The following is a 27,867-nucleotide window of genomic DNA, read 5'->3' as shown; positions in this document are numbered from 1 at the left end:
AGGAAGTTTAAAATATAAACAAATTAAGCCTCAAAACAAACTAATACCCCCTCCACCGCCCCCACCCCTTTTTGATTTAATTGCATAATCCAGCTGGCAGCTGAAGGCTGAGCACACCGCGGCTCGGGCCGCCTTCAGAAAGAGGCAAAAAGCGGGGAAAAGCCTTCTCGGCTCGTTCACGGGAGCAGCCCCAGTACAGTCCCCGGCCCCAGCACCTTTCGCCTCGCCAGCCCCGGGCGCTGGGACGGGGCGGCCCCAGCTCCATCGCGGCGGAGGCTGCCGCGGGTGAAGAAGGCGGCGTCCCGGCGCCGCGCACCCTCCCGTCCCCCTGAACAAAGGCTGGCGGTCCCGCTCACCTTCCATGCAGGTCGAGTCCCGCTTCATCCCCCCGGCGCGGCGCTCCTAGGGCCGCCTCATGGCGGCGGGGAGCGGAGCGGAGCGGAGCGGGGCAGCCCGGCTCGGCCACCGCCGCCGACCGCGGGCCGGGCCTATGCTAACGAGCCGTGATGTCAGCGCCGCCTCCGCCGGGCACCGGGGCGGGAGGGGGGCGGGGGGGGCTGGGAAGGGGCCACCTCGATCAGGGTCCCCGCCGAACGCTGGTGCCCGGGTGGGACCGAGCGACAGGGCAGAGGTCCCCGATCATCACCAGCCTCGGGGGACGGAGAGCAGCCGTGGCTTGGTGATTTTCCACCGGCTTCTCAGTACGGGGAAGACAACCGTCTGCGAGGTGTTAGATTAACACAGCCCTCAAGAAAGGACTGGAATTGTCAGTCTGAAAATGATTTCCTCAGCGTGATAACAACTATTGGCCAAACCTGTATGCATAGTTTTAATTGTCACCAAAACGCAAGCGCGGGGTGGACGAATGGGTCCCCACGTCACACCTAAGCCAACACTGGTACAGCTGCCAGCTCCACGCATGCTGGGCAATGAAAGGCTCCGTGCTGCCTCTGAGCAAGTACTGTCCCATGCCCACAACACAGCTACAGTATGCTAGGAACATGGACTGAGAGTCCCAGTTCCCAGGGAACTGGGAATTCACATGCTGGGGGGGGGGTGGTCACTATAGGCAAGGACTGGAGCCCTCCTTGTGGGGTCTGCACCAGCCAGGTCGTGAGAAAGGATGCAGGCGTCTGGATGCTCACTTCAGCTTCCTCACCAGAGGAACACATGTGGTTTGCCTGTGACAACACAGAAGTTTCCAAAGGGGGAACAGTCAACCTGGCAGGAGCTCACACTCTGTTTCATGATCTTCATTAAAAGAAATGTGGTAGTAGCCTGTTTCAGTATCCCCTTGGCCATGACAAACACCAGTACTTTGGAGGAAGACTGAGAACTCATTTTTTATCTTGTGAGGTTGGCACAGGCTTGTTTTAGAAAGATTATTTCAGTATCAGTTTGTGGTTTTGTCATCAACTTCGCATAAGCTGACTTGATGATCAGTACCCAGACTGACACAGGAAAAAAATCCATCTCTGGAAAACAGTACACCTGGCTGAGCCACACTGGGAAATGGGGTTTCTGCCTTCTGCTGGCAGGTACATCCTGCAGCTAGTTTTGGAAGTACCATGGTGGCATTTTAAAGTTAGGGTAGAGTGGGGAAAACACAAACCATTGCCTGAAAAGCAGCAACAGATTAGGAAGTAAAAGTTGTTGTGCCACTGGAAGGGACAAGAGCTTTGCAAATCCCCATGAAAGCATATCCCACAGCAGAGGTGGTGTGGTCGATGCTGATGGGGATGAGGGAACCATGCTGCCAGTTCTGGTCACCTGAACCAAGCAGTGACCACGGGTCAGCAGATATGCAAGGAAAAAAGGAACAGAGGACTGGTGTGCATGAAGCTGGTGATGGACAAGTGCAAAGGTCAGCCAAAGGTTCAGAACTTAACAGTGTGATCCACACTGCCTTGTCAGCAAGCTGGCATTCCCATTCCTAATGAAAATAGTTCCAGCAGTGCTATTGCTCAAATGGAGTTAGAATCCCACTGGCCATAGCTCCAAAAATAAAATCAGCACTATAATGAAAACACTGCATGAGATACTGAGTGTTTTGTCTCTCACAGTTTCTCTCACATAAGAAAACATTCCATGCTGCTCTGCCACTAAACCTGGTGGCTGCAAACGTTCTTAGCAACAAATCCCTGGCTGACGTAGCTGCCCCTCTCAAAACTGGAACTGTTGTGGCAGCCCTGGTAAAAGTGAACTCTCCATCAGATACAGCCACGTTTCCCTGCACCATCTCTCCTGCTCCTTCATCCTCCTCTTGGGATGAACTCAGCCTTGAATGTTATACAGTTCATGTGTCCCTAGTACTGCAGACAGATGCCTGATAACCTGTCCCAGAGGTCAGCTGGGTTTGACCAAACCAATGCTCACCACACCAAGGCATTGAAGAAAATGGCCAGTGACGTTTCTGCCAATGCCCAATTCAAACTGTCCTCCCAGTGTCTACACTGGCTCCATTCAAAAGCCACAGTCAGCTTCTGTTCCTCCTCCTGAGGACAGCAGGGCTCAACCATGCACTGAGAAATGGCTGACTTAAAATAAACAAGGTTCACAGGCAACAAAAGAGGTCATATTTCACTTGATCCCAAGGCTGAAATTTTATTGCTTTCTGGTGACATCCAGCAATGTAAATATGTGCACACAAGAGCAGAGTTTGGCAGTGTCCCTCTGCCAGTGTGGGCATCCTATTCCAGCTAATCCTGCTTAAGCAAGGGAGTCCAACCTGTGAGCTTCAGAGATCCCCACCAAGCCCAGCCCTTCCATCATTCTGACTATTCATAACCCCATTTTCAACTCAGCATTTCCACAGAAGCAGGTGTGTAACACAATAGCAAACTGTCACAAGCCAGTCCTGCACTGGGACAGGTCTCGGGTTTGGTTATGCTGTAAATCTGTGACGTTGTTGTGTCAGTTCCTGACATGCTCTCCAGGTTGCCTTCTCTTTTTTGACTTTGGGGGTTACCAAAGCAGGGCTGTGCAAGGAGCTGGTGATGCAGCCCTCGCAGCGCATGGCCAAGGTAAGCCAGGCCCCGGCTGCACTGTTTACACAGCTGTTTGCGATTGTCCCTGCTCCCAAAGCTCCACATTCTTCATCCCATGTGAGCACTCAGCTCGCTCCCAGCACCCCTCGGTGAGGTGTGACCAGAATGCAGAGGGCTGATTTTGTAACACCGCAGTGTGATGTGGACACAGCAATCTGGAACAGAGCAACTGTGTGTTCACACAACTGCTGTTGGGATTCAAAACAGATACACCAAAAAAACACCCCTGCTAATTTAAAAACAACTGCAAGCATAGACAAAACCCAGCTGGGAAAAAGGATAATTGTTCAAACAACCCAAATCTTCCCAATTACTCAAAACTCACTTATATTAAATGCACATCTCACAGTTTGTCCATAAGAAATCCTTAAGGGCAGAAAATAATTGCAAAGCTCTGGAATGGTTCTGCAAAATGAGAGGCCAAACCAGGAATGGGCAGAAGGCAGAAAAAGAGCCCAGAAAGATTAATTCCATTGTCTGAACCAAACAGCATTAAAGCAAATCTGGTAAAAGGGAAAATAAAATCAGTGGGTTTTATTTTAGCCTCAATCAGCTAATTCTCACCCCAAACAGAAAAAGCTGGTCCTACTGGAACCAACATCAACATTTTTAGCGTAGCACCAGTTCATAAAAGCATTTCCCCAAACTGGATAAATAGCACTGCTGCCTGCTATGGATTTATTATCTTGACACTATGGCCACAAGGGACAGGCAGAGGAAGCAAGAGGAGCACACAGGAAGATGGCCAGGGTGTGCTGAGCATTGGCTCATCCCAAGCAAGGGCAGCAAAACGCTGCATTTTGCTACGATTTGTCTACTGTGGTGCTGGGCAAAGCAGCCAGGAGATGGTGCACAGAAACTGACAAGTAATAAAACACGGCAGGAGAAAAGGAAAATATGCACAAGAGCTGTGCAGTGCTTTAAAAGGCATCCTGGACAAATGCAGGTGTGCTTTGAGGGCTTTTCCTTACCAGCATTTTCCCTCTTTGCTTTTGGGAGTGTGAGTGCTTTGCCCAGGCAGCCTGTGGGACACAACCGCATGAGGAAGCAGAGCAGGCAATGTCAGGCATTGCTCTCCCTCAGTGCTCCCCAGACTGCGATTCCAGAGGAAAGACATTCCCAAAAGATGTGACTGTTTCAGAAATGTGAAGCCTAACTGGAGTCATGAGGCAGCGCTGAAACGGATCAGGCACTGCCAGACCGGGACAGCCGAGATGTTCCAGCATACGATCTGTGGACACTGTCACATGCTACAGCCAATCCCTAAAATCTTTCAGGGCAAATCCAAATTTTGGGCTGAGCAGGGCTGGCAGAGCTGCGTGACCCAATGTGGGGGGCAGCTCTTCCTCACCCTCCCACCCACAGCCCCTGTTTCATAATTCTTTGGGCTCCAGCGAGGCTTTGCCCATTTTCATGACAATCAGGGCTCTGTTGTGTTGACGCAGTTTGAGACATCGGTCCCTTTGTGCCACGAACAAAGTCCGGGCTCCGGATAACAAAACCAAGCACATCTCATCTCTGAAGGCAACTAAAGCCAGAGCTGCCTCCACATAACGCAGCCTGCCACAGACCAAACTAAAATACTGCAGTGGCTTTGATTTCAGGCAAAACCCAGCACATATGGAAACACCAGACTTACAGGTTTGGATTTATTTCACCAACAGATGATGTAGTACTGAGCCTCTGTGGTTCAGCCAGCACAGGAGCCTCGACCAAGGAATGACATCCAGCACCAAGCTGGTTTGCAAATGTAGCTGAATAAATGTTCTAAACTCAGATTAACACATCTCAGCAGTGTCAGTACCGCCAGTGTTACTGCCTCCAGCCACTGCAGAAAAACTGCTCCCAGGTAAACACAGCACATACTTCCCCCCCAGACTCTCTTCCCCTCACTTTGTGTGTACTGATACTTCAAATAAAATTGTTTAGAGAAGCTATGTAAGCAACTGCACGAAATTGTAATAAACATCTGCCTGCCTTCTGAGAAGTGCTGTGACAATGGTTTAATGACAGATGTGGGTAATTCCTCTGCTCTCCGGCGTTAAACACAACGGGAACACGGCGTTAATAATTCTGGTGAAAGTATTCACTTGCTGCACATAAAATTAAGCATTTTCCTCCTTACTGGCTTGACAGGTCATTGTGCAAAGTCAATCCTCCTATCAACTTCCTTTTTTTTTTTTTCCTGTTTATTTATATTTTTATTCACTTAGGCACTGAATTTGCCATCCCATGCTGATGAATGGCTTGCAAGCAGTGTTTCATTGCATCTCGCTTGATGGGTGACAAATAGTGGAGACCAGCTCTGTATAACAGAGGTAAAAGCAGGGGGGAGGTTAAGGGCTCCTTAGAGAGGTTGCCTTCAGAGGAAAAAAGGAAAACAAATGGGATTGCCGGCATGAGAAGTATATGGTTTTACTGCCTTAGTGGGCAAGTACAAGAAAGGAGAATTGCAAAGGGAGAAGCTTTTACATTTCTATGAGGAGGCAATCGAGCTCCTTTCTAAACCTTCCGCAGAAAGTGCTTCCCTTCCTAGAGGATGACTCCATTTCATTCTGGGAGTGCATCTTCTGTAACTCCCAGTAACCCAAATCATGTCAAACAGTGTCAGATCATTCTGGAAAAGACAGGGAAGTCCTTCAGCTGGGTCCCTGTCCCCAGCAATAGCCGCAAAATGTCCTAAGCACCTGCCTAGCTGGGGTGAAAGCAAGCCCAGAGCTACATCTGACCCTCACACCATCCTTGTGTCCTTCTTCAGTTCATTGTTTCTCCCACAGGGCTAATATTCATGCATAGAACCTGCCACAGTAACACTGGTGCAGCAGTGAGGTTTCATCCCAGCATATCCCACCTACAGAACCAGCACACCTCATCGATACCAGAAGAAAATCTTGTCATCCAAACCTGAAATGAGCCAGTGTCTGGGCAGAAAATGCAGATGTTTAGTGGGATGTAGGAACAGATGAGAGGTATGCAGGTCAAAAGACAGAGATTTCAAGAGATGGAAGAAGTTCTGTGCATTTAAGTGGTAATCTGAAAAGCCAAACTATTCTTTTAGGCCTGACTTGCACAAACCGCAGTCATATCAACTACACTGCTGCAACTGCTCATGTTTTTAATATTATTAACAACAACAGACATATAGAGATAACAACTCCTGTTATCTTTCTGAGCATTATTTCCAAACAGACAGCAACAATTGCCAGTACCTCCAGAAAAAAAATAATCAATCAAAAACCATGAGAGATTTCCTCAAATTTCAGGTCAGGCAGCAAATGAAAGAGGGAAAAAACTCCAGAGCTAAAGCTGCAGAATCTGTACCTGTATCAACCACATCGTTCTGGCCCAAAGTGCTAATTAGATGGTTTAGATCATTAGGAGTATGGGCAAATCCTGTCTGTGAACTAACAGACTGCTCTGTGCCCCTTGTACACCGGTGGGACTTGCCTGGGGGGACAAGGAGGTGGCACGTTGGCACAGTAGAAGAGAGGCTAAGGCTAGGGTGACACGAAAGCAGAGCTGAGCAAAGGCAGCAGCATCACCTGCTGTGAGCAGGGCTATCTCCCAGCAAATGTAAGTGCAAGTGCTCTGCAAAAAGAGAGAACGTCAACAGCTGCTAATCCTTGCTTGACAGCAAGTTCAAAACCTGCCCTCCTCTGAAGCATCACCGTGCACTCCAGTGACTCGGCATCTCAGCACCCCGCGGGGCACGGCCCGAGGGGCTCAGCCTGCTCCCCCGCCCCAGCCCTGCAGGGCTGTCTCACACTGCTTCGGCATTTTAGGGCCAGATTTTCCTGCCATAACTCGCCCCTGATGGGTGGCCTGAGCAGGGCTGAAGCTGGACAGGAGAGGGCAGCATCCGACAGACGGACGCAGCTGCCATGGGGGAGGGTACCCCAAGGAGCATACAGATCCCATTTCGCAATCCAGAGAGCGATACAGCAGACGCAGAATGTGCAGTGTGCCACCTTAATCACATCCTAAATAAAGCTGAGCACTTGACAGATATAAACCAAGATTTTAAAATCGGCTTTTACCAATCTAAGGAGCACAAACACATCAGCTCTGGTTCAGGCTGAGGTGCAGAAAGCCTCTGCTGTCACCAGAACAGGGCTCAGTGATGCCCTCACCTTCCTTGGATGCTCCAGAAGTGATTGAGACAGAAATGAAGCCAGCTGGAAGGATGGTTTGCCCTTTCATTTTATTTTCACTGCAACTAGCTTTTCTGTTATTCGGAGTAGTGAATTAAAATGCCTTTAAAGTTGAACAGAAATGCCATTTCAGAATGTATGAGAACAGGAACAAAAGTATGGAGGAATTGTCTGGCATAGCCTGACAATACCCACAGACTTTCCATTTCTCCCAAGTGATACCCACTCAGAAAACAGCATATTCCACTGAAAAATAAAGAACATCACCAGGACTCCAAGTTTCTGTATGAACATCTGCCAACAGCTGCTCAACTTGAAGACTGATTTACCAGCTTCCACATATCTCACCTTAACCAACTATAAACTGCAACAGATGATGTCAGGTTTAAATGAAATTGAAAACTGCCTATATCTATGGAAGATATGTTTATTTGGAATGTTAAGGACAATTAAGGAAAGAGAAGATGACACTGGACAGTGGGGCAGGAAAAATTCCCATACTCAGAACCCTCTCTTGTATAAAACCAACTTCCTTTATGGGGGGGGACTCAAAGCAATCAGGAAAGACACCAAGAACAGCAGGGGTGGCCCAGCTGATATACCTGGCACTGTTGTACAGGGTGAGGGCTCAATGCCAAGCTCAGCTGCCTGGGAGCATGATTTTTCATGGGGTCTGAACCCTGTTTCATTGTCCATCCATAATGCGAAGCATCCAGCTCAAAGCTTCATCGGTGGCTCCTTGAGAAAGGCACTTTCATCAGTTAAAGTTTCTGTATTGCAGACGTTAGGAACATGTTCCCATAAAGAACACAGGTTGTTCTTTCTGCTGCAAAGGTGAATGCTTTCATGTACAGCAGGCAGTCTGATTTCAGTGTGACACCACTGCGGAGGACAGTGCTCAGGAAATTAAATCCCTGTATTCTGTCCAGTCCTTTGGAGCAGTCTGGAAATCCGGGGCACCTCTGCACTGCTACCCCCTTCCTATGACACTGCTCTCGCTCTGAGCAGGGCAATAATTGAGTCCTGAAAAAACAACAGTTACCTCCTTGTCTTCCTTCTGCCAAATCTGATTCTAGTCCTTGCTTTCAAATAAACTAGATTCTCAATTTTCACATCACTGCCACCAGCAGCTTCTAAACCCCAGATACCACCCTCCCTAGAGAGCATGAGGTCCCAAATTAAGATGTACATGAATGCAAATAAGAGTCATTTTTACTAGACTAACACTAGGAGGGAAAAAAACCTGTTCCACCCTCCTCTCCATTTGTGAAGCTACACAGGGCAAACTCCATCTGTGAAGCTACACAGGGCAAACTACTCACATGCTTATTACTGACAGATAGCGAGGCTGCCACAGAGCCGGGACTGCTCCTTTGGGTGTAAAGCCTGAATTGAACATGCAGTATTTAAGACAATTAGGTTTTCAAAGAAACTACACTAAACATTTCTTTCATGTGTAATCAAATTATGTTAAAGCAAACCTCATAATTTAAACCATTCCATTGGTCAGCTCCTATTTGTTTTCCCTGCACCCTCATTTTTGCTCCAGATCTGTCACATTACATTAACACCTTTCCTACTCACTGCCTACAGAAATAACAGCCTTCGACATGCCTGCACAATCCATTTGTCCTGCTCTAATTACTTTTTGACATAGCCTCTTTTGCTGTTATCTTGCCTTTTCTGACCTCTGTCTGTATTAAAGCCATTTAAAACAATCTTTAAATTCGGTTTCTACTGTGATGTGTCTTACATGATACTACTGGAGTATCAGGCAGTAGGAGTTTGTAAATCAATTATTTAAATCTAAAGTAATCAGATAATGCACTTGAGGAGGAAAGCTACTACAGCTGGCATAATGTACTTGAGGAGGAAAGCCACTACAGCTGGTTGTTCCTAACCTGAGTTCCCAAGACCGCAACACATTTTCAGGATTAAATTCCTATAGTCAGAAAACTGCTCTATGTAGCTGGGAGGCTCGGAGATAAACTGAGTCTTCTGTGCACTAAGGAATTCCCTTTTATTTCAGAAATGGAGAGGAAAGCAGGTGAAACTGAAACATGCTCATCTTGCAGAAAAGAGCCCAAACAACCACCACACTAATTAAGCAGACAAGAAGAGGATCAAGCAGTGGCCATTCAGAAGGAAGCATGACAAATCACACCCTTCTCCAAACCCAGAGAAGAAACCAAGAATCTCTAATCCAAATAGTGCTGTTCTCATCGAGCCCATTCAAAAAATGTGCCCTCGCTTTGTTTTGTGGCTGATTCACAGAAGATGAGCCTCTAATTACCAGCTACCTCCCCAGCCCAAGCAGCAGAGATCTGCTCTGTGCCAAGTATCTGCTTTGGAGTCAAGAACTTAGTCCACATGGTGGAACTAATTTTTTGGCTATCAAGTCAATCCCTATGTATATATGTCTCATGATATGGCCTAACTGCATCTTCACATGCTATTTTGCACATGATCCAGCCTCATGCTAGTTTAATTGGTAGCCAGTCAATATTTTACTCAGATTAGAAAGATACTTCACAAACATACATTTGCTCTGGTTCATTTACAGGGTAATTATCCAGCTCACATGAAGTCTGGTCTTCTAGATACAACCAGTGCAGCTAGAAGCACAGCTCTGCTGGGAAAGCACAGCTCTATATTTTGTTTCTCAGATGGCAGCACTACAAAACCGATGAGGGACAAAACTAGAGGCAATTAAAATACATTAAATGTAATGTAACAATGCTATGATTTGTCAGAGCTATTCAAGAGATGTTTTTTCTTTGAATTCCTCTAACTTTGTCTTCAGGACATTAAGAGCTCATGAATGTTGTGGAAAGCTCTTCCCACGACATTTCCCTACATACATTTTTATTTTCCCCCTTTCCTTTCCTGTCAGCAGCTCTGACCACAAAAGCCTGTCTCAATAAAGCATCTAAACACAGAAGAGACACGCAGATGCAGGGCCAGACCAGTCTGCCACTACTTGTCTACCCATAACATCCTTCTTTGTAGAGCTCTTGAATCCATCCTCACATGCTGCTGAGGGACACCATCAGGGGAAATGGCAGGAAGGAGCTGGAAAGAATCAACAGCTCTGCTCTGGTGTGCTCGTGGTGACAGGAGGGCAGAGGGTGGGCACAGACTAGGGGCTCCAGGCTTTATTGCTGCAAGATTCAGAAACACAGTTTTTACTGGAACCATTTCTCAGTTTGTAAAGTGATTATTATTTTCCTTCCTCATTTTTTCACATCTGTTTCTCAGCTTTGCCCTTCTTTTTTTTTTAACTACAGCTGTTAGAGCAGACCTGGAATGTCCATTATCCAAACAATAATAAGCAATTATCATGACCTTGCTCACATTTGTTAATGGTGTATCTAAAATCAGTGTCCTGTTCCCATGGTGTTCCCACACAGAAGGTAACCTAAAGATGAACAGGGCTGTGCTGGGTCAGACCACACCAGTCCCCTGCAAGGCCCAACATGGTCTCAGGCAGTGGCCAGGGCAGATGCAGAGTGAGAAACAAATTACAGATACTTACATCAACTCCTCTTGCTTTTAATGATTTTTGGGTTTGGTTTGGGATATTTTTTTTCCTTAAGTAAAATTCATATTTATTTTAGAGAAAGACTTGTAATTCTCTATTTAAAACAAAGCTCCCAATCCAAATCCCTTTGGAGCACCACCAGCACTTTCCCACATCCTCTGAAATGCAGTGCTGGCAGTAAAGCCACATTACTTTTTTTTCACACAGTTTGTCATCATCAGCAGGAAGGTTTCTTGGCCTTTACACTTCTCAAAACAATCATAGATGTATTCAGGGTATGTAGAATCAGTTTACATTTGTAATTTGTCTATTTTAACTGTAATCCTTCACCACACCTTGAATTTCCTAGCAGATTCCACTACTGACAGCATCCTTCTATTATCATCTGCTTTTCTGGGTTTTTTTACCTGCCTGTGACTAATTTCTGAAGACAGTTGCACTACCATTACTGCACCACTGTATTCAGTAATACAGCCTGGAAGCTCTAATCAGGTCTGCCAAGGTGCAGGAACAGAAGAAATTAGTGGCAGCTACAGCTTGAAGGCAACATAAAATGTGCTTGAACAAATCCACATAATTGCAAGTTGTAAACACAAGTTATGCAGCAAATCCTGCAGAGCATCCCTGGTTAACTGGCTGGTTTCTTACAGCCCAGGCAGAAGTCTACTTTGAGATGAGAGCTCAGCACATTTTAAGCCTACCTAGGTTCCAGTTTATAGGCTCCTGGACCCTTCTAGAAACCACTAGACAGACTGCCTGATGAATAGATTCCGTAAGGAAGAAACAAAACCATCCTAACCCAAGGGCCCCCCAAAAGGAAGGGATGCTCACCGAGATCTGTAGCTGCTTTGCCACTGATTTCAAACAGAAAGGAACCAGCCCAAGACCAGCGTTTGCCATCAGGTTCTGTAGACTCGGGATAAGGCCCATAAAAGCTTCACCATCTTTTCCAAGTCCTACATTTCCTTCTGCCGGATCCCAAAACGATGTGGAAGCCATCATGAACCAGAAAAGCTGGAGTCTGAGATGATGGTGTGTTGGCTTTTGAGTAATATTGATCTTGCATGATATCTAGTGGCAGGAGCAGCTTAATGCCTGAGTTAATTAATTACTGGAACAGTGTGTATATACAGAACAAAAGCAAGAGATCACCAGAGCCAGAACCAAGATCCTAAAGATTTCCAACTATGCCTTGCAAGTGAAGAGGCTCCAATTTCCTCTGTACAGCCAGCAAAGAACAGCATCTTTTCCAGCAGCTGGCTCACAAGCAGCTGCCTGACAGAAGTCAGGGACCTTCATTCCTTGTGCAGGAACCTCGTGCTCGGAGGACACCCATGTTAGGACTGTGATTACCTCTTAACAGATGCCTCTAAATGACCTACCCGAGGAATCCTCCTTTCTCTGTGACTGCCTGGGGACGCCAGCCCCTGAATTAGGGGGGTTGATTTCCCCTCATTAAGCAAGTCCTGAGCTGCACTCTGCTGGAATGACTAACACTAAACCTCTATGGAAGCCCCTGCCAGCACCTTGGTTTAATGGCTCTGCTGTGTTAGGAACATGAAAACGGCAGAGTACCTAAACCAGGCAAACTCTCCCCATTCCTCCGGGAGTGCGTGTACTCGAGGCACAGCCACAGCAGCGTGTCTGTGTGTGTGGCTGCCAGACAGACAGACAGATAGACAGAGCTCCCCTGCCACGGCTGGCTGCTGCTTTGCCAGCTGAAATCCATCCGGCCTCGCTGCCCGCCGATGATTTCCATAAATGCTCCCAGAATGCAGCACAGCCGGGTTTAGCCGGAGGGATCCTCTCCAAGGCGAGGTGCTGTCAGAAATGGGAGATGATTTTAGAGGAAACATGTAAGATTCAGATTTGAAATTAAAATGATCTGCCCCAACAACAGCGCCCGGATTTCAGCATGAAATTTCTGACATTCCAGTCATACTGTATTTTCGTGTGGCTTATTTAAAGATAAGCCTACTCCTTTTTTTTTTTTTTTTTTTTTTTTCAGAGTTAAAAATTGAAATCTGCATTCATGGTTTTTTTCCTGTATCTTGAAAACAAGGCAAACAGAAAACTCCCAGTGCTTACCAGCAGGCATCTTATCAGCAGAAACTATGGGGCTATTTGTGCTGCGTTGCGATGACTTTGTGGCGCACGTACTACAGGAAACAGCCTTTGCTACTCACAGAGACACTCTCGGTGTTCAGATTCATGTAGCCAAGCAGACTGTGTGCTAGAACAGGCTACACCACATCTAGCAAGTCTCTGCCCCAAATTCAGCAAACTCTGCTAGTACTACATTTGTATGATCAAATGCAAGATGTTAAAGGCCACATCGGAATTAAAATGGTCAATATTTGGTTAAATCAAGGGTTAGGCTGATATAGTTACATAGGTAGGAATTCCACTAAACAAAACAGAATATAAATACCCAAAGGGCAGCAACTCTGTTATTTAAAGCAAAGATGACATCCATCTTTTCCTGCGTGAATTGTCATCCTGGATGTGACTTTTGTGGAAACCTAATTGCGTTATTGTTTATTATTTGTAACAAAATATAAACGTTTTCCTTACGCCCTCGGACAGCAACCACAGAGGAATCCCTACACCCACACCTTAATATACACTGTCGTGTAGACCATAAAATACTCAGATCTAGTCTCATCCACCCACTAAATTGCTCCAAACTTTTCCTTGCATATACTATCTGTAAGTCCAGGGAGAAGCTTCTTTATGCAATGGCAATACAGCGAGAGCAGGGTGACAGTCTAACATGGTGTCCTGCTGAGATCCAAGAATAGCAATGCCTTAAAAGGCAGCGATGTTGAGATCACAAGGAAAAGAGAATTAGGGCACAGCTGTGGAGTTCTGTAGGCTAAAACATAGACTCAATATGTCAGAGAAAATTAAATCACAGAGCTGCATGTAATTTCTAGTCTCGTTTATAAGTTAGCTGTAGCTGTGCAGAATTTGTACTTGGGTCATACATGTGAGTTGCTGTGTCTCTGTGGCAGGAATTAAAAAATGAATTAAAGAAGAAAAAACAAAGGAGTTACATGCAAACAACAATATGAACACCTATGTTTCACATGATGTGCACATGCTATTGCAGCTCAAACACAATTTTATAGCCAGTCTTCTACTCCTTCTCTTGAGGACAAACAGAAAAGCCACATCACGTCTGGTGAAACAAGCAGAGCTCCAAGCTTTACTTAGCACACAAAACACACTAAAACTAACTCCATAGGTCAGCAAGCTAAACATATCTGAAAAATGCCTGTTTTCCTGCAGTAGTCAGAAATTAAGGCACCAAAACTGGAAACAAACTTTTGCAGAGGTTTCCCCCCCGCGAAGAAGTAATATTTGTACACTTTTCAGAGCAGTATCTACATGTACATTTGCTCATATTCCTTTACGCTTGAAGCCCTGTACTAGCCTCCCCTCTAAAAGCATTCAATACCCAGAGAACACAGGCCATTATCCTCTGCCCATATCCACTGCTGCAATCTGTGTCCAGCTAATTAACTTTGCGGGATGCCAGGGTCTGTAACTGTCAGTGTGAGAGCTGTGCTCTGAGCCGGGGGGTTGCATGTCTTCTCCAGTGCTTCCTCCATCTTCAGACAAAGCTTTGGAAAGCAATACTACAGAGGCAAATACACAGAGCTGCTAGATGTCAAGAACTGTGGGTGCAGTGGGACCCCATGGATGAAAAGGCAATCCTTAGACTGAGCAGGACAGCCTCTCCGAGCTGAACTCCATCATCACAGGGAGCGGCGGAGCAGGGCCTCGCCCAGCATAAGTGGCTAGGCTTTACCTGACAAGAACACTTAAATTAGCTCTTGAAAAGGCTTTGAAGGCCAGGGACAGATAAGAGAAGTTGGAGGAGAAAAAGAAGTTGGCAACAAGGGAGCAAGAGGCTGATTGGGGTGAGGCATTTATGGGGAGCTTTCCTAAATAATTGGCACTTGAGCACTAACGTGATACAGAGCAGCAAGAAAACAGAGGTAGGAAGCTGCATGTAATTATGACTTTGTTTAGCTAACTGTATTTCCTGTGGAGCTTGCAAAGCATGACTGCATGCAAAGCATGCAGATTTGTTGATATCAGCCATCCTTTGTCCCTGAAGAGGTAAATTATACATCTGATTTGTATACAAAGTTGTATACATAATGGAACCAACAACTTACAGGAGCCAATTCCTATTAAGTGATAATATATGGAGAGATCATATAAAGGGTAGAGTTCAGAAGCCAACAGACAGGGGGAAATGTAAAGCAAACCAGAGAGGGACCCACATGGGCAGCCCAGCATGTGTCCAGCTGGTGTTCGGGGGATGTGACCTGTCGACTCATCTCCCACTGCTGGAGTTTCAGGGCAGTGTGCACGTGGCATGGCTTGGGAAAAGGAGGAACATGCCATTGTAGCCATCCCATGGGGAATGAGGCAACCGGGAGTGCCGGGAACGGGTAGGAGCAGTGTGCGAGACCAGTTTGCAGTGCTGGAGGTCAAAAAGCCGCCCTCAAATAGGCTGGTATCGGGAAGGGTTAATAAGGCAGCCCTGTAGCACAGCACTGCACACAGGGGTACACGTGCACATTGCAATTTAATTAAGGGAGAAAACGCCAAGTGTTTGCGAGGAGTTGTTTTTCCTAAGCAGAGCTATGTATGTGCCTACTGTAGAGCACAGCCGAGCTCATACATATGCAATGCTTCCCACAAATACCGCACGTGGTGCAGAAAACAATCCTGTAAATGAGGATGCAAAATGAGGTCACTAATTCTCTGGGACTATCTTTTGAACGAAGGCTCATCGCAGCCGCACACCCCGGGTCCTCTCGGTGCCCTCCTGGTGCGGCGGGAGCCGTCAGCCCGCTGCGGCGGATTTGCAGCCAGGCTGCTCCCAGCGCCGCTCGCCCTGACCCACTTTCCTGCAGTATTTCTGCATAGCGACAGAGGTCCCAGCAGGACAAGCGTCACCTCCCAGCCCACGGGATTCTCCATTTCCTACTGCTTCCACTGGAAGAATGTGTTCAGCGTTTACACGCAGGCATACACAAGCATGGCATTACACATAAATGTAGGTAAAACACATAAATCTCAGGAAAAAATAAGGAAATAGAACAACAAACAATCCCGTTATTATTTGCAGACTATTTCTCTGAAGCAGATCAGGGCTGTGAGCGCAGCTGAAGGAATCCATCCGACAGATCCTCCTGGCTGCTCAAAAGAAGCCTGGCGGTTCCCTTCTGGCCAAAGCTCTTTTAAAGGGACTTTGCTTGTTTCTCTCCAGCTGGTCTGAGCATTCCTGTTACCTCAAATCAACCCTGCCCTTTGACTCTGACCAGAGGAAACACTAATACACCGAGCAGACCAGAAAGTCATTATGCCTTCGGTACACCTAGCCAAAGCTCTGACACCGTGGGGAAATGTTTTCTCCCCCTGAGCCCTGCCCACCTCACACACTGTCCTATTCCCTGTTCGCTCAGTCCCTCTAGAATTACAGTGTACTGACTGCAGAGCCACTTGGAGTTCTGGTGTTATCTCCAGGCTTTTTCTTTCTCTCTCTCTCTTTTTTTCCTAGGTGAAGTATCTGTACTTCTACTGTTCTGAAATTTCGTGCTGAAACTACAGCAAGCCAAAAATCTCTTCAATGGGAAATTTCACAAACAGAGGATTATGACTTCAGCTACAGAATAAGCAGCAGGAGCAGATGGAACTCTTCAGAAACAATGATTCCATTTTCATGCAAATTTCCTTAGTAGTTTAAAAAAAAAAAAAGACGAAGAAGAAAAAATATCAGAATGGTTTCTAAATGGAAGGTTTCTGAATGATGCTAAAAGCAAAGGGCCAGTAGCTCCCCACAATCCCAAGCGTTTTAGCAGCAGCCAGGGGAAAAAAAAGGCATGACAAACTAAACCCAGACTGTTCCTCCTCAGAGTGGTGATAAGACAAATGGAAAATGGAGTGAAAGTATATTTTAGTTTTTATGATTTTCAACATCATTGTCAGCTTTGTGATAATGCACACTTCAGAGCTAATTTTTATGCTCTTTAAGAGCACAGACTTCATTCATGAAGCAGCATGACAAAAATTCTTTATCCGCTTGATGACTACTGAAGGTGACAGCCACCAAGAAAAAGACAGCCACAGGGACACTGTCAGAGTGCTAACCTGCAGTGTGTCTCTCTCTCTGAGTACAAGTGCTCCCCTGATTACAAGAATACAGATATGCATTTTTCATAACTGAAATGTGGAAACTGAGCCAATTCTTTTGTTATTAATACTGGCAGCATACCCTAAAACACAAATACGTGCAGAGAGTTAGCACACCCCATTCCTGGCTCTTCCACTGACTTGTTATTTAGTTTTGGTCTTACACCTTCATTGCTCCCTCTTGTTTACTTCTTGAGTGAGAGAATTCAAACTACTCTCTGACTCTTAGCATTGTGAGGATGACTGACTTTGCACAACATGCAGTGTAACTGTCTCTGTGCCACACTATAGTATAAAACATGATGCTGTTTCACATACAGAGTACATTTTAATGGGAATAAATTGGAATATTTTGGCCCATGTAATTCCATTTTTACAGGCCACTTTTATAGCTGAAGTTTTAAAGCAGAGAGGAAACGATGTGTACAGAAAAGCCAGAACAAAATTCACTGTTGTTTGTCACCATTCACCCCCTGCATGATGCTGTGAGGGGAATGCTGTAGCCAGGTCTCTTCTGCACCACGTCCGTGTTCTCCACATGCCAGCAGTGAGCTGCTGCCACCAGACTGCCAGGCAGCTCCAGCCTCGGGGAGCAACCAGCTGCAGCCAAGGCCAGCAGTGACAATTCATTCAGATCACCCACTCCACGTTCAAGAGTCCCTCCTGATGTGGTCTTTCCTTAATGCTGCTCCTGAAGTTCTCTAGTGAGTCTTCATAAATCTCTGTTAATTCTGTCAATTTCTATCTTACTCAGTTTCACCTTGTTTTTTTTTTCTAAAATAACTTTTTTCCTTTTTTTTCCCACACAAAAGAAAACCGAAGTTAGCTCTAAACAAAGAGTGTTAAACTAGAGGCTTCTGAACCATGTGGTCAATACCAAGAATACTTCCATTTAATCTCATTCTACCTACACTTATCCCTTTCATCATGCCACTGGCCAAATCTCTTCACTTTGAATTTGCTCTCAGACAGAATCTCTTTCCTTCCTCATCAAGTGAGATGGATTTAAGTAATGACAGCTATCGAAGGGACAGAGCACATACAAAATAACAAAGAAAAAAAAGGGGGCTCAACAAGGTTTATTTTCAAGCTTTTCCTTACTTACTTCTTAGCAGAAGGATGTACCAGTTCAACCAGTTTTCTCAGTTAATCTCTCTGACCCAAATCAACTTTTCCCAAACTATTTTCTTAAATATTTTGTTTTCCAACCTTGTATGTGACAACAGACACGTTTCAATTACCAAGGAAAGGAAGAGGAACAGCAATGGGGAGGGATGGGACATTAACCTTGCTGGTCTGACCAGCACTATGCCACATCACAAGGCGGTGGAAGAAACAGTTTTGCTGTGTGGAACTCCAGGCTCCTCTGTTAGAGTTAGAATCTGACTCTTGGTCACAATAGTTTCTAGTTTTGCATGACATCGCAGAATCACAGAATCCACACTCTTCAGAAACGAGGGTCAGTGAGAAAAATAACCAGGACCCAGCATCACACTACTAAAAAGACGACACTGCCACTCTGAAGCAGCAGTGACTGCAGCTAAGCACAGCCCTTTATAGTGAATAGCAGCGCTGGCTTCCCCACGGCCGGCTGCTTAGCACTGTAATGAAGCGCAATCAATCAGTGAATGGACGGTGAAACACCGAGTGATCAGGACCGCGTCTGAAGGCGTCTCTATCAGTTAGGCCCCTTTGCTTCCTCTTCACCTCCCCATCAAACGTCGTCTCCGCCGAGAGCTGACTTTCTAGGTTTCTAAACACTTCTGCTGCATTTCTCACCTAAGCTTCTTCACCCATTAGCTGAGCTAACATCGATGAGCACCGTCGTCAGCCCTGCCCTCCTCCTGATGCTGCTGTGGTGACAGGACAGCCAAAGCCGATCCAGGCACAGCAAGGAAAACAAGTATTTTTCAGAGTGTCCCAAACTCACAAATCCTGCATTCTGATCAGAGCTCTAAATCTCTCTGTAGCTACGGAAAAGACAATATAGTGGAAGAAAGGGGCAAGTATCTATCATTTAAGCCTTCACTTCTTAGCTTGCTGGATTTTAAAATACCGAGAGAACCGAGATACATTTGACCCAGATGCTGGCATGTCTGGGTCAAGCATACGAGATCTGAGCAATCTTACTGGAAGGTTCTTCCTTCCCCTGCCTTGTCACAGTCTTTCCCCAGGACAGTAACTGCCACAAAGACTCAAGAATTATTGGGAGATGCATAAGGGAGCACCAGCATTGCCTCTATTTTAGATGCCCCAACAGATCTCCATTGCTTTTTCCTTTTGATTTGGGTAAATTTTATGCAGCAAAATATCACACCAAGTTGGTTACAGCACAGTAGAATAGCTTAAGGGTCGACAACTGGGTCAACCCCCCACCTCCTCCTCTCAGCCCTATCGAAACTGACAGGGTCCTGCAGGGCCCAGCTCCTGCTCACAGGAACAGCCGCAGTGGAACATCCTTGGCTGTGATGCCCTTGCCTGGGGAGGTCGTTCTCCACCACTGCTCCAGCAGCTCACTTCCCAACAGGAAATGATGTTTTCCATAGATTTAGTGAGACTCAGTTCTAATTTAGTAATCTTGATGTATGTCCAACAGACCTGGTATTTTGAGAATGAGAGCAATATAATTAGGACAAGTCTCAAAATATTCAAGCAACTTAACCATTTAAAGATCCCTTCTGACATGGCAAACAGGAAAAGGAGACTGGGATATGATTAGGTTTATACACTATTCACAAACTGCTCCTTTCTCTAGACCTTAACATTTCATGTTTGAAGACTTCTATATTATTTCTACAAATCTTAACATTGTTTTACCAGAGGACTTATGACTCTTTGTTCCTAAAGTTTTACGTTTATCACAGTCCTGTATTGGCCAAACAGCATTAAGTAACTACTAGTTTAGGATTTCTAATGTACCAAGAACACCAGGCTGGAATGCAGTGCAGACTACAAATTTAAATGTTTTTCAACACAATTTGCCCCACTTGGTTGGTTATTTAAGGCATTAGCAGAAAGCACAAGGATATTACGTTAAAACATTTCGCTACCTGGGTGCCACACAGGGTCTGAAGTACCGTAGGTCTATGAGCCCACATACAGGAGTCTGTAAAAACTCCTGGATATCAGTAGCCATTCAGATGGCTTGTAAAGGCCATACCAGCCTCCAAGGCACTCTCACATCTTAATTTTTTTATTTTTCATAAATAGGACCAAAGGTATTGTATGCTTTTTCAGCCAGTGTGACCCTTAATTAACTGCTCAGAAGCTCATTCATACCCCAGCAAGCACAAGAAGACATATTTTAACAATAGCATCAAGTACATTTTAGAAGTGACTCACGAAGTGAAAGATAATCTGTGAAAGAGGAGACAGAAAGGAAGCTGTCGGGGAAACGGAGAAGTTACAAGAATGGTTATTGTGGGCAGAATGGAGAGCAGATATGAGCTATCTCCTTCACACTCATGACAAGGAGGTGGGAACCTCTCCATCCACATCAATAGCAGCTGCGTGACACTGATAGGAGTCTGGGTCACCATTAAAGCAGAGTATTAACCTTTCATTTTGTTTCAGATTGCCTTCCTTTGGACAAGTTCCATGTAGCTGTCATTTGTTTTTTCATTTCATCTTCATTTTCCATTTATGCATTCCTCCAGCCCTTGAGGGTGAATTCTATAGAAATCCATGTCAAGAATGCCAAAAGGGACCTCTGACCCACTCCTCCCCTTCTCTGTGTTCCAGGAGGGGCCCCTAACACCAACATCATGACATATCCGAAAATGCTCAACAAATCCAAGTTCTGCTAGAGCAGTGAAAGGATATGAACCATTTTACTGCTGCAGCACCTCCCTTTTGACCAGTCTCACCTGTGGCTTCACCAGTGTGTAGTTGCTGCCTTAGGGCTGTTAAATTACCAGAGAAATGCAGAATCAGCAGCACGTTCCTGCAGTTGTTATTAAAAGTGTTTTAACATTAGCAAAACACAAACAGAAAGAGAACGGCCATGAAGTGTTACACAACCTTTCCTATGATTCATGTTTCACCTATTGGATCTTAGGATGGAAGGCACCTCAGTAACAGTGTAGTTCAACCTCCAGTCCAACAAGGCTCTCTACGGTACTTTGGTCTTTCTGTGTAAAAATGTCCCCAGAGAAGAAAGAAAGAAAGAAAGGTCAATGACTGAAAACAAGCAGAGAAAGAAGACTAAAAACGCAGAAAAAGAAGCAGAATGAGAAGAGAAAATGGAAGAAGTGCATTTCCTCCCCACTTAGCCTCAGTGTCCTGAGTTCTCACTGAAAACACTTTATAAAACCAAAGTTAGTGCAGCCTTCTTATGTAGTTCTATATTCCAGAGACGTCTCAGTGTCTTGCTTTTACTGTTCAATGCAGGGAGAGGTTATGCACAAGTCCGTGGAAGCGGCTTTGAATTTCATTAGTGTAAACCCACCAAAACTAGCAAGTTGGTGGAATTCCTTTATCATCAGTCTGTCTCACTAGAGAATGGACTTAAAGGCATTTTCTTTCTGCTCTGCAGTAAACGGCAACGGTTGTTCTCACCGCACTCTTGACAGCAGTGCTGGTACTAACTGGGACACTTGCAGAGCAGACAGAAAGTCGCTTTGATGTTAGTGACGGTTCAGAGGTGGCTTTACCACGGCGATGGGGTGGGAGTCATCCAGCTGCTCTGGAGGGGACAATCCCCAAGAGGTTTTCCACCACTCTGCTGTGTACTTTAAACATTCCGGCGCTATTACTGCCTCCAATACAACTATGAAGTGGACTCACATTAAACAAATGGGATCTATGTTCACATGCCAGTTGGTGATGCCGCACTTGGCCGCGCTGCCCAGTGACCCAGTTTCCTAGTGGCCCAGGGATAGATGCTCTGGTCGGCAGGCTCAGGAAAGCCGACGAGCGCAGAACCTCGCTGCCTGGCCTGGTACAGGCCCCACTAACAGCCCACTGGGGACAGCACCCACCCGGCCTCGGGGTGCTGGATCGGGGTGGCAGGTCCGCAAGAGCGGAGATGGAGCCGGGCCGGCGATCCCAGCACACAACGTGTTGCTTTGGCCTGTGGTAGGTGCAGTGTTGGCGAGCCGGGACTAGCGCGGAGGCTCGTTTTGGGGTGTTTTGGTCCCATTGTGCGATAGAGAGAGAACATAAATTCCTCATCGCTGCTGCGGTCGAGGAGGAAGCCGGTACCGGCGCCGCGAGGGCTGCGGGCCGCGCTCCGCCGGCCCGCGGGAGGAGGCAGGTGTCGGTGTGGGGGAGGAGGCAGCGCCGAGCCCCTCAGACGGCCCCGCCGCCTCCCGGCACCCAAACAAGCGGCCCCGCGCCCCGGCCTGCGCCCGCCGCCGGCGGGAGGGGTGGGACAACCCTCCGGTGCGCGAGCACGGCCCAATCAGGAGGCTACCCCGCGACTAGACAACCAATCGCCGTCGCCGCACCGCGCACATGACCGGCTGCGCCCCTGCCCGTCATCTGGGCCCTATATAGCGGGGCGGGGGGCGGCGGACGGGGCTGCGCGGCCAGCGGGCGGGGGCAGCGGCGGGGGCCCCGGCGGCCAACTCCGCCGCCTTTCTCGGGCTGCAGGGCCGCGCCTGCAGCGGGCAGGGAGTTTTCTCTCTGCTTGTGCCAGCAACAACTTTTTTTTTTTTTAATGTGGGGGGAGAGAGGGAGCCCAAGCGCGGAGCCTTCCCGCGCCGCCCCGCCAGGTAAGGCGTTAATTGCGATTCATCACCGGGTAAAGGCTAACGGAGGGGGGTTCGGGGAGGTGGGGGCCGGGGTCGCCTTGCGTCCCTATGTCCTGTCAGGATTTTTTAAACGATTATTATTTCATTTTTTCCCCAGTCTCATTTCTGCACGTGTTCCTTTGTTCTCCGAACAGCTTTTTATAGATATTTATATATATATATATTTATATATATTCACTAACGTAACACAGCTGGAGGGAGCTGCTGCCCCGGTGGGGGTGGGGAGTCCAGACAAACTGCCCCGAAGGGGTGGGGTGGTGGTGGGGGGTTGAGCAGACGGCAGTATATTTGTGTCGTGTGTTCTCCCCCCTCTTCCCTCCCGTCTTGAAGACGGAGCGATTCCCGAGCGCTGGAAGTTGCTCTTGGGTCTCTAGGTCCGGTAACCAGACACGCGTGTAGCCCCCGAGGGCTGGCGGGGAGGAACTGAACCAGACGGGGACACAAAGGAGGGGGGGGTGGGGGGTTAAAAAACCCCAGACGAAGCGTCCCCGCCCCGCGGCAGCAGCGCCCGGCACCGCCGAGCCCCGCGGTCCCGCGGGGCTCGGCGGTGCCGGGCGCTGCTGCCGCGGGGCGGGGACGTGGATATCCCCCCCCCCCGCCGGGTCACCCCCCCTTGCTTTTGTCTGGCTCCGGTGGCACCTGCGGGACGCGGTCTAGCCGCCTGCCTGAGAACCATATCGCGATCGGCGACTGCTTAGCGATAGTTGCGGGGTAGGAGTGGGTCAAGCCTGTGGGCTTGAGTTCTTTGCTTGGTGTAGGCAGCTTTGCGAAAGGGTCTTTGCTTCCTCGAAGTGGTTTATCAGCCGCCTTTTGCTGAATATTAATTAGCAAAAACATTAAAAAAAGGAGGGGGGGGGGGGTGGAATGGGGGGGAAAGGTGGTAAAATGATCCCGGGTTTGCATTATTGCTCTAATTCCTGCTCAGACTATCACAGCAGAAATTTTTCTTATCGTAACTCCATCATAACTCTTTCTTATCGTAAGTCTCAAAATTCCATGTATCTGCTCCCCAAACCATCTGCAGTTATTAATGGTGACGCTTAGAGTGAGCTCCCTGTACAATAAAAGGCTCAACATATAAAATGTGGTATGTAAGAAAATTTCCATGAACTTTTCCTATCGCTCATTCTCAAACCTTTAAGTAGAATTCCTCAACAAGTTTAGAAAGTTGAGAAGGGGATGATTTACCCTCCTTGTTTTGGCCAGGAATGCGAGATAGCATATTTTTAAAGTTAATAAGTATTAAAAGCCACGCGGAGCATTAAAAGTGCCTTTCAAACCCTCGTGCTTTCGGCAGCCAGGGCGCTGGGGCAGGGACCCGCCAGCCAGTTCAGCCTCCGCAGCCTCCACGCAGAGCAGAGGTTATTCACATGGTTCGAGAAACTCCATTCATATCTGTGACTACCTGGATTTGAATAGAAACCAGACAGCAATTCTTTGGTCCCAGCCACTATTCGCCCGGCTGGACAATAGAGATTTGTTAGCACACAGGCACAAGCCCTGGGACACAAAGCTGGAGGCAGCAGAGATGGGGGCTTCAGTGCACAGGAAATTACGGCTTTTGATGCACTGTTGGCAGGTCTGCCGGTTCAGAAAAGCAACATGACTGTGCCATGTTTAAGAGCTCCTTACTGCCATTTTTAACCACCTAGAATGTCATAAAAGCTTTATTGTCACAGTACATAAAATCATGAAGTCCATATGGTTACTCTTCAGCTGCGGTTGCTGCCCCATGTCTGGAAGGCAGAAGCATGATCTGCCTGGAGATTTTAATTCATGGTTTGTGTGGGGCAGGGAGAGAAATTAAAAGGATTTGAGGATGGAAAACCTCAGTGTTTATAAAAAGCAGAGGTTTGTTACTGAGGCAGCTGATGTCTAGCCTGAGCTGTGGCAGTGTTATAGTGGACTTTAATAGTGGCTATAAGGGGACAAGTCTGGACAGCCAACTTCATCATAAAAAGGTCAGTAAATTTACTCTGTGCATCCCCAGTTGTGTGGGAGGACATTACTCAGTTGTGTCAACTTGGCAAATACCAAAATAAATAAGAAAAACAAACCCAAACCGTTCAGTGTCTGGTACCTCCCATTTCCCCTACTTTCTCCCCAGTCTGCAGTTAAAATGTGAACTCCTCGGAGACTGGGCTTTAATCCACTGATTGGAGCCAATGAGCAGAAATTATCAAGATCAGAAAACCAACCAGCAGGTTTTAGTCAATGAAAAGCCAGCCCCTTGCTGTGCCTGGTGCTGCAGTGAGGGGTGGAAGCTGGTTCAGTTTTCACCCAAATGGCAGGAACGTTTCAGCCATTCATTCTTATTTTCCATAAATCTTACCTACCCTACCTACTGGTACTGGATAAAATACCCAGTCCAGGATCTTAAATTTAGAGAGTTAGAGAGCAGCCAGAAGCAGCCCTGTTTTTGAGGAGTGAGTCGGCTCTCTTTACTCAGAATGAAGTGGAGAGTAGTTGTATTGCAGTCCTAAAGTGTGTGTATTTATTAGGAACTGTAGTGATATAAAGTACTGTAAAATAAAGGGAACGAAGGTTGGGTTGTTTGCTGCTCTTCAACCTCAACGCAATCCTTGTGACATCAGAAAAAAAGGGGAAGACCCTTTAAAGTGAGGAAAACAGGTCTGGCTTTCAGGAAAGCTGGGCAATACCTGGGAAGACATGTGCTGATGCTCTGCACCAGCCCATTAGGCAGGAAATGGACTTGCTCCCATTGCTCCCTTGCATAAGACTGGACAAAAAAAAAAGGAGCAGATGACTAAAACACCACCAGGTTTGAAAGAAGTGAAATCCTCCAAGGTGCTACTTGTGAGATTAACAAAACATCTGATATGTGAGGGGCCAGCTTATAATTGTCAGCTGCTATTCCAGAACATTAGAAATATGATTGTGAATGTAAATACTTTTCACAGGAGTCAGTTTTGTCTGAATAATTATACAATTTCCTTGAATTCTCTTCATGATGTAGTACAATGGCTTGGGTGTATTACTTCAGTAAAACCTGAACGATAAGAATCAGGCTAGATTACAATCAAGCTACTTTGATTTTATTTCTCCCAAACCCACAAGGACCTATCTAAAATAAGCCTTTGAACAAATATATTACAGATTTTTTTAATAAAGGTTAAAGATATTGATGGCTCTACCTACAAAGTGCTTTCAGATTGAATACCATGGTATTCTTAAAATACAGCAGCCTTTTCCATAACCTGTAAGACTGTTGGTATGCATCTGGAGGCTGATTTTTAAAACCTACTCCTTAAAAGTGCCACCTTAAAGATAAGCTGGAAAGTTAAATTCTGCCCTTGCAACTGGGTTTTAGAGTCGAATACCTGTTTAGCATATCAATTTGAACAAAAAACAGACAGTGAGGTTGGCAAAAAGAGCTTCTGCCTAATTGAAATAGCCATAAAAGGAATGTCTGGGCATAACCCACCCCTGCAAACATCTGCATGCGCAGCCTGGATATGGGACTAATCCTGCCATGCATGTAAGTAAAGGATGCTGATGGCTGTTCTCATGTGGTTGAGTTTTTAAACTGCACAAATAACAGATAATTTGCAAGCCAGTTTTCCCAACTCCCAAGCAGCTATTCTAATAGAAATCTTACAAAGACTCATAAAAAAAAAAAAAGCTGTTAACCACTCACAGACTTGGAAGTTGCAATTGAGGCAAAATATCACTGGGTGTATTATATGACCATTAATAGAGTACTGCATTACAGGGTTAGTTGCCAATGAAAATGCATCAGGTACACTGAAATACAGCAATAACCTCAGCAATTAAAAAGAGAGTAGAATCCTAAGAATTTCATTTTGTCTTAACAGCCAGCAGATGCTGTAATCTTTTCAAACCCACAGTATTGATTAGTATCACTCCAAAGTTTCACACGTTAGGAGCTCAAAAGACAACAACTGGGTATTTCTCTGCGAGGGAGAACATGGAAGCATGAGGTTTTTTTGAAAAGCAACATGGCCATACAGACTGATGACATCACCTTGTTAAATAGCCTTCAGTCATTCTTACTTTCCTTGTACTGCCTGGAAATACTGGAACTATTAGCAACTATCACAAACCATAACCCAAAAAAATCAACACAATCACCATGAGCGACCACTGAATAAAACTGCAAACTGCACACACTGAAGTGCTGCACCCCAGTACCAAACCCCTTCTGCATTAACTATTCATTGTGCCACCTAAATACCACATGTGTGAATACTGCAGTGAGCTTGAGAGCAGGAATTCTCTTGCTTGGCAGTGGGTCACTCCCAGTTGCACCCCATTTGGGCTTGCACCGCCACATCACTCAAACCTGCACATAACCTGCGCTTGACCCAAAAGGGCCAAACTGTCTGAGATGAGATGCCAAAATGTGATTAAAGACAGGAGGCTGCTTGAAGCAGGCGTGCTGAGGTGTCTGGGCACAGAGCAGCAGCATCTCTCCCCGTGGGACACCACTATCATCTCACCAGGGGCTCCCTCCACAGCACGCTGAACTGCTTTAGTGCACCACACACATTGTGTGTTCCAATGGCAGCTCCAGAGCCAGGCATGAGGAACCACAGGACGGCCGCAGTCACTTCTTGCTGGGTGCAGGCACAGCAAATCACTTGGTGAGGTCCAGAAACCAGAGGTTATCAATCTGAACCACTCCTGTGAGACATTTACCTATTTTTAATTTGGCAACCTAAAGCAGTACTATAGTTTCTTGAAAAGCCTCTCTTCACAGACCTTTCAGCTTACTGCAGACCATACATTTCCTTCAGTGCAAAAGTACACACCCATTCTTTCCTGTGTCAAGGGTTCTGTAAATAATGCTGCATCTCCACTCTGATATCATGAACAAAAATCCAGTCTAGTCTATAACAGGGGTGGTCAGGCTTTAACTATACCTACTGTAATCTCCAGCCTCTCCTATTTACTTACATCTACAGCTGTACACATGCCAGGGCCCTGTGGCAGCAGCTCCATTTACATAATCACAGTGTTTGAAATCTGGGTACCACTAGGTCTGAGCATCGAGCTGAACTGACTAGTCCCTGGGTCCAAGAGCTCTCACCTGGCTGGAGAATGTTGTGCATTCATGAGAATGTCTGAGGAGGGTTGACAGGGCAGCTGCATTACAAAATGTGGTTACACAAGGGACACCA

At 46.4% G+C, this 27,867-nt stretch overlaps 1 protein-coding gene across 4 annotated transcripts in view; it reads right to left on the bottom strand.

Annotated features, from left to right (window-relative positions):
- Positions 1-27,867, bottom strand: part of NR6A1 (nuclear receptor subfamily 6 group A member 1) — an 89,318-nt gene that overhangs the window by 28,717 nt on the left and 32,734 nt on the right. Inside the window, exon 1 of one of the 4 annotated variants that reach the window (XM_064171121.1) lies at positions 357-508. The exons of the other annotated variants lie outside the window; for them this stretch is intronic. Coding sequence (XP_064027191.1) covers positions 357-384 — 28 coding nt within the window. The 5' untranslated portion in view covers positions 385-508. Of the gene's footprint in view, positions 1-356; positions 509-27,867 lie in introns of those variants that run through there. 4 annotated transcript variants of the gene reach the window in all.

Source organism: Pogoniulus pusillus, chromosome 35 (genome assembly GCF_015220805.1).
Source record: "Pogoniulus pusillus isolate bPogPus1 chromosome 35, bPogPus1.pri, whole genome shotgun sequence".
NCBI lineage: Eukaryota > Metazoa > Chordata > Aves > Piciformes > Lybiidae > Pogoniulus > Pogoniulus pusillus.
Note: the sequence above shows the minus strand (reverse complement) of the source record. Positions and strands in the feature narration are given on the sequence as shown.